The following is a 12,097-nucleotide window of genomic DNA, read 5'->3' on the forward strand; positions in this document are numbered from 1 at the left end:
CACCAGCCACTCTAGGTATAATATGTGCAATGTACAATAAAAGGTAAAGTTTAATGTTTGTGACAGATCTGTACAACAGGTCTAATTTCTGCAATATTTGGATATTTTGTGCAGTGTAATGCTGCATAAAAATATGTGTGGTTTAAAATGTTCAATGCGTGTAATCTGGGGCTGTGACTTGCAACAGTTCACGTGGTTTGTTTGTGTCTTCTTTGTTTTTGTTCTATTATAAATGTGGAAGCAGCTATTTTGTGCAGCATCAAAGTCGAACAAAAACTTCCCTATAGGAAAAACAGTAGCTTGTACCATTTTGCATCATTTCATCACCTCTTTCTTGCCAAAGTCTCCACCAGGGTTCATGGTGGCGACCAGACGGAAATTTGTAGCTGCTTTTATCAGCTCCACGTCACCACGATCTCCGCTGCCCTTCTCTGCCAGTACAAGGGACTTCTCTGTCTCCAGAACACTGGTAGCAAACAAACACACTATCAAAGGTCAAAGCTTGTGCAGTGTTTTTAAAATTAAATGTTGACAAGTTTACGCTCAGAGAAACTTTTCACATTCCAAAAAGTCAATTCTGTTCATTTCCTTACCTGGATGACTGAGCGTGCATCAAGACATAACCTTTCTTAAGTACCAAACAAGTGAACGCTACAACTACAAGCAATCGAGTGCAAATACAACTTAAGGTTGTATGTTAACAATGTTAACTTAAGACTTTCTGACCAACAGGACTCAGAAAGCTTGGGTCAACAACTCTCTTTCGGTTTCTGTTCCACCTCCACTGGCTCCCCCCAGGGCTGTGCTTTCCCCCCTGCTCTTCATCCTCTACAGCGATGACTGCAGATCCACACAGCCCAACTGTCACCTGGTGAAATATGCTGACGACACAGTTCTCCTGTCACTGCTGTCAGGCCCCTCACAACACCACGGGTCCACTCTTCAGGAGTTTGTAGAGTGGTGTGACAGCTCCAAACTTAAACTGAACGTGAGCAAAACCAAAGAGATGGTGGTGACCTTCTCCAGTAGGCAGAGGGATCTGGCTGCTTCAGTCACCACCACCATCCACGGGAAGCCAGTAGAGGTAGTTGGGGAGTACAAATACCTGGGAACCATCTTTGACAACCTCCTGAAATTCTCTGCTAACACAGAGGAGATTCTCAGGAGGTGCCACAAACAGCTATACCTCCTCAGAAACTCAACTCCTTTGGAGTCAGCACACCCATCATGATGACTTTTTACTATGCCTTCCTGGAAAGCATCATGGGCTTCTCCATCACCTGCTGGTTCCACTCCCTCAGCCTTCAGAACAGGAACAGACTGCAGCACACTGCATCAGTGTGCTCTAAAATCATTGGCCTGCCTGTCAGAACTCTGGCACAGGTTTTCAGCCAACAGGCCCTCAGACAGGCAGCCAAAATCATCAGTGACCCCTCTCACATTCTTCACCCTGCATTTCAATGGCTCCCCTCTGGGCGACACCTCCACTGCATTTCCTGCAGGACTGAGAGGAGGAGAGCCACCTTTGTCCCCAAAGCCACTCTGCTTTTTAACTCCAGCCGATAAGATCATTTCCACACCAGAAACATAAACTACACTCTTCTTATACTACCAACACTTTATTCGCTTTTAGTCACTGACAGTTATTTATTCACCTTCAGTCACTTTAATTTTAAAACTGTAATTTTAAAACTGTGTATATACTGTATATTCTGTGTGTATTTATCTCACTCTTATTGCCCGTTTATTCCCTGTCCTTATCTTCAACGTCATGCTGCTCTGTTGTATCTTAATTGCCTCTTGGGGATAATTAAAGTCTTTCTGATTCTGATTAAGATGTAATATTAATGCCATTTGTGAAAATACCCAAGATCCCAACATATCACTATTCTATCAGTATAATAAAGACATATTTATTCCGTTATGATCTTGCTAACTCTAATTTTCACAAAGCATTTTGGGCCACTTGATAAGGTTTTTTGTTTAATTGTTTAAGTTAATGTGTTAAGTACAAACAGCCTCCTATATAGTAACTTTTCAGTGGCAGAAAAAAAAATACTGATTACTAGGTAAACTTCAATTTGCAGCATGTATAACATTCAGAACAAAATACTGCAAAAAACTTCTGTACAGTTTTTCTGCTTTCTAAAGCATCTAAACAATTTTCTTCTTTTATTTTACTTTCTTAAGCTGCAGGGTTGTTGACCCTCAAGACAAGCGTAGATATGGACCATGTATATTTTGTGTGGGTACCTGTTGAGTCTCTCTAGGACAGAGTCGTCTGCCAATGAGATTTCATCCATGAGGAAGACACCTCCCTCCTTCATGGCTTGTACCAAGGGCCCATCATGCCACTCAAACAGTCTGCCGTCCTCCCCGTCATTCTACACAGACATGCACATATATTTAGTTTAGTTTAGAAGTTCGTGCTTCTACACTACTAACCAGGATTTTCTTTATAATGTATCAACACAAGTCCAATTTAATAATAAGAATTTACAGAAATGCATCACAGATATATAATAATATATATAGAAATATGTAGTTAACTTTCTAAGTTAACTAACTAACCTGCCCACCCCACCCCAGTTGACATGATGGGGGCAAGAATCTTTCCACTTTTTGAATGGGATGAACAACAGATTCAGATGAACAACTTTCAGTACTGTGGAGAACATATTTTCCTGCACATTTTGAATATCACTAGTGGCCCCAGTGAGGACTTATCACTACCTGATGTGTATGTCTGACAGGCCGGAGTCCTCCCAGGAAATCAGATGTCTCCATGTGGAGGTGACAGTTGACTGAAAAGAACTTCCGTCCAGCCAAAGCAGCAAACAGCTGACAGATGGTGGTCTTTCCACATCTGGTGAAGGAGCAAGAGCACATACAAAACGCATGACATTAGACATTTATGTATAAAAAAAAAAAAAACACGTATCTGCACAGTAAACATGAAGACATGACTCTCACAAATCTGTTTTTGTACATTATGCGGTGGCTATAGCTCAGGAGTTAGAGCTGATCAATCAAGATCCTGAACCCCCCAGATGCTCCCCAATGTGTTCAGTGGATGAATGTGTGTGAATGTAAGATAGAAAGCACTTAAGTGTAGGAACAGAGACTGACTGGAGTTGCACTTTCAGACTGACTCAATTTACTTGGAGTTCAAAAACTACCTGGTTCGTCGGTATATCATCTAATGGAAAGCATATGTGAGAACCCTAAAACCGGTTCTAGTGGCTCAGCATGGGGAAAAGAATCACAACTTATTCCCATCCTCTACACTGACAGTACGCTGTTTATGTTTCTTTATATTATACACTATAAAGTTTGTGTGAAGGTTGAATTCAGTGAATTAATCAAAGCATCGTCAGCTTAACTTCAAATTCATCTCTGCTACACCTGATGTATATCAAATTATAACCATGGGCCCCACAGCCACACACTAGTCTGTACTTTGAATCCATCACAGTAGAGTCTTTTAAATAACACTATTAGTCTACCTTTGGTTGTTATACACCACACTTCGCAATATGAAAATAGGATCATCTTTCGTGTATTAGGCCCATAGGGATGTGAAATAACAACTCCCCTCAAATTTGTTCAAGCGAATATAACAAGTCTGTTTTGAAAATTTGAGTAGAAGGTTCAGATATTTATTTAACCTCCTGAGAGTTTAGTATTTTGGTCTAGACAACCCAAAATGTGATGTCCACATATGTGGACGCCAGGTCCTAGGAAGTTAAAAATATAGAGTGTAAAAGTAAAAGGTTGTCCGAAAAAAAAAAAAAAATACTCTAGTACAGATACTTAAAAATTATACTCAAGTAGAGTTAAAGTATTTCATTACTCCCCAGATATTAAGAATAATATCTTAATATTACCCAGTGTTTCCTACAAGCAGGACAGACTCGCCAAATCGCAGCGCTCGACCGAGGAGCACAGCCAGTCTCCTCATGTCCTGTGTCCACACCACATGTCGGAACTCCTCTGGGACTCCAGCAATGCTGTCGATGAAGGGACCTGTTGAGATCATCAAACAACACTGTGTTGATCACGAGCTGAACAATTCCGTTTTCTTAGTTAAAACGACTTGTTTTGTATTCTAATATAATAAAGCACAGTACAACAGTAGTCGCCTCGAGGCAGCTGTTGCTGTGATTTGGCGCTACCCATGTACTCCACCCATGTACACAATACTGGTTACAGGCTTTCAACATCATACTTAACTCTGTTCACTGTATCTGAATTCTAAATGTCAGTGCATGAAGCAGATGCTGCAGATTTTAAGCAAGTGTATATTACAGTGACACCTGCCATTGTTTTTACAAACAGATAAAATCAGCAATGTTAAGTATTCCATGTCAACTAAAATGTTAACAGTTAACATAGAAAGCTAAGAGAGAAAGTGCATGCAACTTGAGTGCTGCTATCATTAAAGTAATGTAAGCAGACTAAACGCTCATTTAGTGCAAAGTAAGGAAAGTATCATCATTGGGGATGAAAATGTCATGAAATACGTTTGACTCACTGAACTGGCTGGCAACCTGTTTCTGAGAGAACAGATATTCCGGGTTCACCGTTCGTTTGAAGTGCTTCTCCAGGATGGACAGGATGATGACCTCTTCTTCAGGTTTTCTCACACGTCCTGCCAGAAGCATATACCCTGTCGGGGAGGGAAAATTGCAATTTAGGGTCTCTGTGTGGAAGTGATTTAACGGGTTGTTTAATGAGCCTCACCATCATCTGCTAAATGCTGCAGCCAGTCCCGAGAGGCCTCTGCCTGTTCCTCCAGCCTGTAGCGGTCCGCCCAACGGAAAAGATCTCTAAGGGTGATGAAGCCATGTTTGCCTGCAAACACAGAGGATCCTTTGCGCAAGGACTGTAGAACAATTAGTCAGGATCAACGAGAACAGGCAAGTAATAGAAAGATACGAGTAGACGCGAGAGACAGTGCAACACTTACCTGAAGGTCTTGCATGACTTTCACTAGCTTGGTGCAGTAAGATGGGGGAAGGCTGCACCTCTGATGAAGGATGATCTCCAGCTCTGCACTGGGAAGCTCATCAAAGTGTAGCTCCACAAAGCGATTCCTAAAAGCCCTGGAGAGCACCTAGATAGTGTTGCATAGAATTAATATATATAATGAATACACACGTTCTGCCAACTTTTTTGTGTGTGTTTTTTTGTTTTTTTCATAAAAAGCCCTGTCCGTACCTTTATGATCATGTAAAATCTTCATGATTTCTATCCAAATAATATTTCACTTCACAGCTACTTTATCCATCTTCCTAAGCTAAAGGAATGCTATACCTTTCTACCACCGTAGAGACCAGGGGGATTCTGGGTAGCAAACAGCATGAACCTGGGGTGAGCACTGATGACTTCCTGAGTTTCAGCCACAAAGAGTTCTCTGTTGTCATCCAACAATCTGTTGAGGGCCTCCAGAACATCAGTGGGGGCCAGGTTCAGCTCATCTAGGATGATCCAGTAGCCTTTCCTCATAGCATCAATAAGAACGCCTTAATCAAAGACAAATAAAATTAGCCATGTGGACTGGGGCCGACTGCTACTTCACATTAGCAGTTAAGGTAATTAACTGGGATTCTCATTTATTGGCAATTTTTATTCTCTGACAGTTTCCCAAATGGTTTGGATGCTTTGTGAAATAGAAAGTCTTGATTTTTATTTACATTATTCAGCTTTTTCAGGAGGTCTTGAGGGAAGATCTATAGTAAGCCTCTGGATACAGTCCAACCTCACACGTGTTGCACAAATTTACAGTCTTTTGTTACCTTGTTTCAGTTTTTTTCCCTTTTACATGTTGCTTCCATCAGATTCAAAATGAAAAAGTATATAAATGTCTCAATTTCAACATCTGTTACCTTTCTTCCATTTTACAATAAATATAGTTTTAAATTATGAAACTATAAGTGTTGTTTGTTTTTCGTTCACACTTCATTTTATTAAGCCTTACTTAAAAAACTGGGTATTTACATACCCAGAGAAAACCTTTCAAGTTTTCAATGAATTGATTTTTTTCTCTTTTGCAAGTCACATGACTGCTTCACTCTTCATTGCTGTGGGTTATTTTTTTTTTGCACAAAACACTGCCATTGGGACAGGGAACAGAATCGGCATTTATCTTTCCTAGCCTTACTGACCATTACAAGTCGCATTTATCTATACAGTGCTTTATTCTGCTCACTTTAAGCTCCTTCTGTCCCAGATTCTCAGCCAATTAAGAATCCCCATTTAACCCTACATGCATATGTTTGGACTGCACGAGGAAGCTTGAGTAACTAGACAAAAACCATGCAGGCACGGGGAGAATGAAAAAGCTGATTCCCTAGAGAAAAGCCCCAGGAGTCATGTAACACTATTTTAAATGCTCATACCCTCTTTAAACACCAGCTTGCCCCGGTCATCTGATGAGTAACAGCCAATGTACTCCTGGACATCGGTGTGCTCGTGGTTGTTGATTCTCACACACTGGTTCCCGGTGGCAGCAGCCAGCCACCTGATCAAACTGGTCTTCCCCACAGATGTCTCTCCCTGGATCAGCACTGGGTGAGTCCTGTAAAGCCAAAGCAACATTCGGGCTGGTTATGAGAGGACACACTACTCAAATGTCATCAACTAAGTGCTGCGTGACGTTATTTCCTGACTGTATGAAATTAACCTTAAGAGCAGCTAAGTGGTGAAGGACCTCTGAGTTATAAACAAAACCAAACAAAATGCTTTGAACCTTTTCTGTTTGTGACAACAAAATACATTGAAGAAGATGGAGTCAGACTCAGGAACTTTGTGCTGTGAGGCAACACTACCAACTACTGGCCGCCTCTTCGGGCAATCGTGGCTCAAGAGTTGGGTGTTCGTCTTGTAATTGGAAGGTTGCCGGTTCGAGCCCTGGCTCGGACAGTCTCGGTCGTTATGTCCTTGGGCAAGACACTTCACCTACCGCCTACTGATGATGGCGCGATATGGCAGCCTCGCCTCTGTCAGTCTGCCCCAGGGCAGCTGTGGCTACAACTGTAGCTTGCCTCCACCAGTGTGTGAATGTGAGAGTGAATGAAGAGTGGAATTGTAAAGCGCTTTGAGGGGTCCCAAAAAGCGCTATATAAATGCAATCCATTACTATTATTGTTGCACACATATTGTTCACATTTAAAGCCTGTAACAAACTGGTATGATTTTCAACTCAAAAATCTTTATAGTTGTGATATGCACTGGCCCCAAAACTCTAAAAGTAAGAAGTGATGTCCTCACCATTCACATTTAAGTCTGGCATGTTAATGTTGCGTAGGAGCAGAAAGGAATAGACAAATGTATCCATTTGGAGAAACACAGGAAAGCTGATGGCTGAATCACAGCTCTTTCTTTCCACTGTTATAAAAAACATCAAAGCCTCCTATTTGGAAGGCCACTGACTGCGGGGCAATTCAGTCCAACCACAGATCTGTCCTAATGCACTCTGGTGCATCCTTTACTGAAGAGCCTGAATTAGCTCTGTCAACATGAATATCTAGAGATTTATAGATGAAACCATTGATTCAGGGGGGAACAGTGTACAAGGGGTCAGATTGGGTGATAGCTCACCCTGCAGACACCACTCTGGCAAGGTCGCGAAGGTTCAGCTTGACTGAGGGAGTGAGAATGTAGCTGGGGTCGAGACCTGATTCCATCTCTCCCTGGGAAACCCAGTAGCCTTCCATTTCAACACAGGGTCGGCCTGAGGGTGCCGGGATGGACTGTAGGAAACACAGCGCACAAAGAAAGGTTGCATATAATAATATATACCTCCGTATCACTTTGCCCTAAACTGGTAAATGATAGCACGTTTCTACTCTGAGCACTCAAAGTGTTTTATACAACTTGCCTTATTCAGCCATTCACACAAGCCCTTTTTGCTATGAGTGCTACATCTATCTAACATTCACACGTTCCTATCTTGCCCAAAGATATTTGGCATGCATGTCTTGTATCAGGGATTGAACCACAAAGCTTCTACTTGGTAGATGGCCTGCTCTACCTCCTGAGCTACAACAAGTCACTTTTCAGAACTTTAAAATCCATTTTAGCTCATGCTGAAAAATGAAACATTTTTCACATTGAAAGCTTGTTAGAAAAGAGAAAGAGCACATATGAAGTGTGTTGAAAGTGATAATGTCTTTGGTTTGTGGTATCTTCATCTAAGATTGTTTTATGCACACACACACATTTTTGGGGGTTTTCTCTCTTTTTTTTTTAAAGCACCTCTGATAAGATCTTACTTGTTTCAGACACTTTGTGTTTCCCATCAGGATGTGCTGACACACCAGTTTCTGGACCACAGGGTGGGAGCTTCTGTCCAGCTGAGTGAGGAAGCTCAGGCAGAACCCCTGCATACAAGACGCAGTTGATGAGAACAGGTACAACAAGTACAAAAACATCAAACCTTCAAATACTAAAATAATAATAATAATGATTAAAAACACAGGGCATTAAACTAAACTGACCATTCTCAATGTGACTACTTATAAATAAGAGATCTGGTTCCCACCTCATAAAGTGAGCGCTGCACGTTGTTACAGGGGTTTAGCGCCACATACTTCAGGGCTCTGCACAGAGTCCGCAGACTGTAGTGGGGTCTGTGGCCCCTCCCATCCACCAGACGTGAGTTTGCTTCCTTTCGTACTGTCAGGTAAAAGCTGCAAAGAAATACATTTGACAAATAAGCCATTCAGAAGGTAGTGTAAACCTACAGCTCACACACACTTACATATATATCCTATCCTAAAGCTAAAAGTGTCAGAAGGACCGAGGGTGAAAAAACAACAATAAAATGTAACAGCAAGCTTGTAACGCAAGCATCTATGGCACAATTTGATTATGATGAAAGTAACTAACCCAAAATGAGTAAGGATGTTTGTTTGATGACTGCACCAAAACCACAAAAGGCAAACACGCTCTTGAAACCACACTCTACCTATTCGAGTCTACAATGCATCAGGCTGCATATAGCGTCAACAAAGAAGGTATATTGTTGGGTGGTGTACAAAAGAAATACACTCATTCAGCAACGTCTTTAAATAACGATCTTTTAAAAGTTCAACCATTTATAAGAGCCAACCTTATAATGCCACTGATGACACTTCGATGTGGATTTAAGCACTTGAGGTAATCTGAAATCAGGATCCTCAGGTCAGCTTCATTCTCCAGCTCCTCCACATACAGCTCAGTAAACCTAAGCGATACATACATACAGAGCTTTAGAAGTGAAGCATTGTTCCCATTTTGGAATTAATTCTCGTATAATAAAGTAAGGAATATAGAACATTTGATCAAAAACATACACATGCTTACTTAGATTTAAAAATATTTGTATAGAAATATACATATAAAACAAATACTTTGCGATCAGTCGAGCATTATGCCAGTGGCATAAAGCTTCTTGCGTAGTCTGCAGCTCTGCATAGTCTCACCTGTTTCTGAGGCCCAGAGGCAGGTTCCTCTTCCCAACATCAGTAGCTGGGTTCATACAGGCAAAAAGCCGGAAGTCTGGGTGGCGTACTAGGGGCTCTACTCAAAAAAAGACAAACAAAAAATTACAGAGTTCTAACTTTGGAAGTATTTAATGAAGGCTTTCAAAAGGGGGCAAGGTAATGGCAGTCCTCACCGGTGTCTCCACGATCCAGCAGTACTAGAGATCTGGTGTTGCCCTCAAGAAGTCCACTCAGACACTCGAGGGTCTCTGCTGCTGCCAAGTTGATCTCATCCAGCAGGATCCAGTGGCCCTTCTTCACTGCCTGAGCTAATGTTCCCTATAAAGCAAAACACACAGGTAAGGGTTACAACGCTCGGATCCACGAACATATGTGTGGTTATTTTTTTAAGTCTTTACCTCCACAAAGGCAAAGACCATGGCTGTCTCACAGGCCCTAATCTGCTGCTGGGTCTGATTAAGTTTTGAAGCCAGTGCCTCCCACTGCTCCTGCAACAAAGCAGCTGCACGGACACATACACGCACACACAGGAAAACGTCAGTGTTTTATTCTAACACAGCCGGTGTAACCATCTAGTAATTCTGGAGCACTACCATCTGATTTCTCTTGCAGCTCCTTAGTGAGAGCAGACTTGCAGACGTGGTCCATGAGTTTAAGCAGATCCTGCCAACGCTTGCCTCTGAAGCAGGTTTGCACGTGACCGAGGAAGGTCAGGTTTTGCTTTCTCGAGTATGTCTGGGAGAACAGGTCCTCGAAGGCCTCACGCAGAGGGAGCAGGATCTGCTTTATGTCCACTGGCTTGTACCTGTTATTTAAAAGAAAAAAAAAGAAAAAAGTTTAAGCTAAGAAGAAATCATCAAAAGAAATTACTGGGACGTTTTGGTTTTTTTTGTTTGTTTTTACTACTTAATAGAGTTTGGCACCAAAGTGTTACCAAAAGAATGACTTAAAACCAGTGGAAAAGATTTATTTTTTTATTTTCACAATTTGGGTTTTGTTCTTTGCTACAACTAAAAGATTGACATATCCATTCGTATTGAGTATATGACACTGATTTAAGCTGTGGTCCATCCAGTTTTTTCCTTGATAACCTGCAATAACCCATAGTGACATTCCACTTCAAGAAGCCAAACCTGAGAGAGGTCAAGCAGGTTGTCAAGGCAAGTAGAAGTACCTCAGCACCAGGTCCAAGTGGAGTCTCCTACATTGTCTACATCAAGTGCCCCAGACTCCATCAAGGTTAGCTGGAGGATAGGAAAAGTTGCACAGCAGTGGAAATATGAAGAAGATGTCACTGAACAATTTGGAATCGCCTCACTCCTCAACTTTGAGGGGAAGATATTCTTTAGCTTTGTTGCCAGATACATAGAATCCCTTTTAAGCAATCCATATATCGACACTGCTTCAGCGCTCCATGGGTATTAGATCATCGATCAGACAGGAAATGTCATTTAGCTTATCCAGGAGGGAAATGCTGACCCTGCAGTTCTGCGATTTGACCTTGCCAATGCTCATGGGGCAGTCTCACACAAACTGATGGAAAGCACACTCGTTCAACACATATTCAAGACAAGATCAGAAACCAAATTTTGGACTATTACAGCTGCTTCAGTTACAATATGGTAAAAATGGTAAATGGCCTGTTTTTATATAGCGCTTTACTAGTCCCTAAGGACCCCAAAGCGCTTTACATATCCAGTCATCCACCCATTCACACACACAGTCACACACTGGTGATGGCAAGCTACATTGTAGCCACAGCCACCCTGGGGCGCACTGACAGAGGCGAGGCTGCCGGACACTGGCGCCACCAGACCCTCTGACCACCACCAGTAGGCAACGGGTGAAGTGTCTTGCCCAAGGACACAAATAGAGACAGCTGGACCAGTAACATCTGCTTTCTATGGGCTAGATTAGGGAATAATCATTGGGTGTACCCTCTCAGAGATTTTGTTTATTTTGACCATGAATATGCTTGACCCCACTTTGGGCCCCCAATGAGGGCTTTCATGGACAATCTGACAGTGATCACAATATTGACTCCTGGGATAAAATAGATCCATCAAGGTCTCAAACACCTGATCAACTGGGTATAGATGGACTTTAAGACAACCAGGTTCTGATCTCTAGTTGTGTAGAAGGGCAACATATCCACTAGGAGAAGTCCAAATTCAATCAATACCTGGGAAGCCAATTAAGAGGAAAGGCCTGGATGTATCAGCATGGCATCCCGCCGTAACTCCACTTTCCACTGGTGGTTTACCATGTCCCACCATTGTGGTGGGGGGCTTTGAGAAGATTATCAAGATCCTGCACAGGTGGGTTGGGTTTTTTCCTGCAGTCTAACATTGCAAGCAGCCTTTTGAAGGAATTCATGGATATTCAGGAAAGTGCTGTTGCTGTAGAGAGAGTCTCTTTGGCTAGCATAGAGGTGAGGAAAAGCTGGAGGTGGAGGGCTCAGGAGGGTGCTGATCAGGTGGAAAAGCGGCTGTGACACAGCCAGCTGGTGGGGACAGTTGCAGTAGGATGGGCAGGACCTGGCAGCACCCCAAGAACTCAACATGTCAGTTAGCCCAGAAAGAAATCCAAGCATGAGGGGGAGAAGAATG

The 12,097-nt window shown here is 42.3% G+C and overlaps 1 protein-coding gene across 1 annotated transcript in view; it reads right to left on the bottom strand.

Moving 5' to 3' along the window:
* Positions 1-12,097, bottom strand: part of mdn1 (midasin AAA ATPase 1) — a 61,051-nt gene that overhangs the window by 38,580 nt on the left and 10,374 nt on the right. The window contains exons 16-32 of the mRNA XM_085134102.1: positions 10,082-10,293; positions 9,887-9,990; positions 9,662-9,806; positions 9,468-9,564; positions 9,116-9,229; positions 8,546-8,693; positions 8,277-8,384; positions 7,603-7,754; positions 6,402-6,580; positions 5,317-5,525; positions 4,970-5,116; positions 4,744-4,885; positions 4,535-4,669; positions 3,888-4,026; positions 2,734-2,866; positions 2,254-2,384; positions 328-466 (exon numbers count right to left, since the gene is read on the bottom strand). Coding sequence (XP_084990228.1) covers positions 328-466; positions 2,254-2,384; positions 2,734-2,866; positions 3,888-4,026; positions 4,535-4,669; positions 4,744-4,885; positions 4,970-5,116; positions 5,317-5,525; positions 6,402-6,580; positions 7,603-7,754; positions 8,277-8,384; positions 8,546-8,693; positions 9,116-9,229; positions 9,468-9,564; positions 9,662-9,806; positions 9,887-9,990; positions 10,082-10,293 — 2,434 coding nt within the window. The remainder of the gene's footprint in view (positions 1-327; positions 467-2,253; positions 2,385-2,733; positions 2,867-3,887; positions 4,027-4,534; positions 4,670-4,743; positions 4,886-4,969; positions 5,117-5,316; positions 5,526-6,401; positions 6,581-7,602; positions 7,755-8,276; positions 8,385-8,545; positions 8,694-9,115; positions 9,230-9,467; positions 9,565-9,661; positions 9,807-9,886; positions 9,991-10,081; positions 10,294-12,097) is intronic.

Source organism: Neolamprologus multifasciatus, chromosome 15 (genome assembly GCF_963576455.1).
Source record: "Neolamprologus multifasciatus chromosome 15, fNeoMul1.2, whole genome shotgun sequence".
In the NCBI taxonomy this organism is placed as follows: domain Eukaryota; kingdom Metazoa; phylum Chordata; class Actinopteri; order Cichliformes; family Cichlidae; genus Neolamprologus; species Neolamprologus multifasciatus.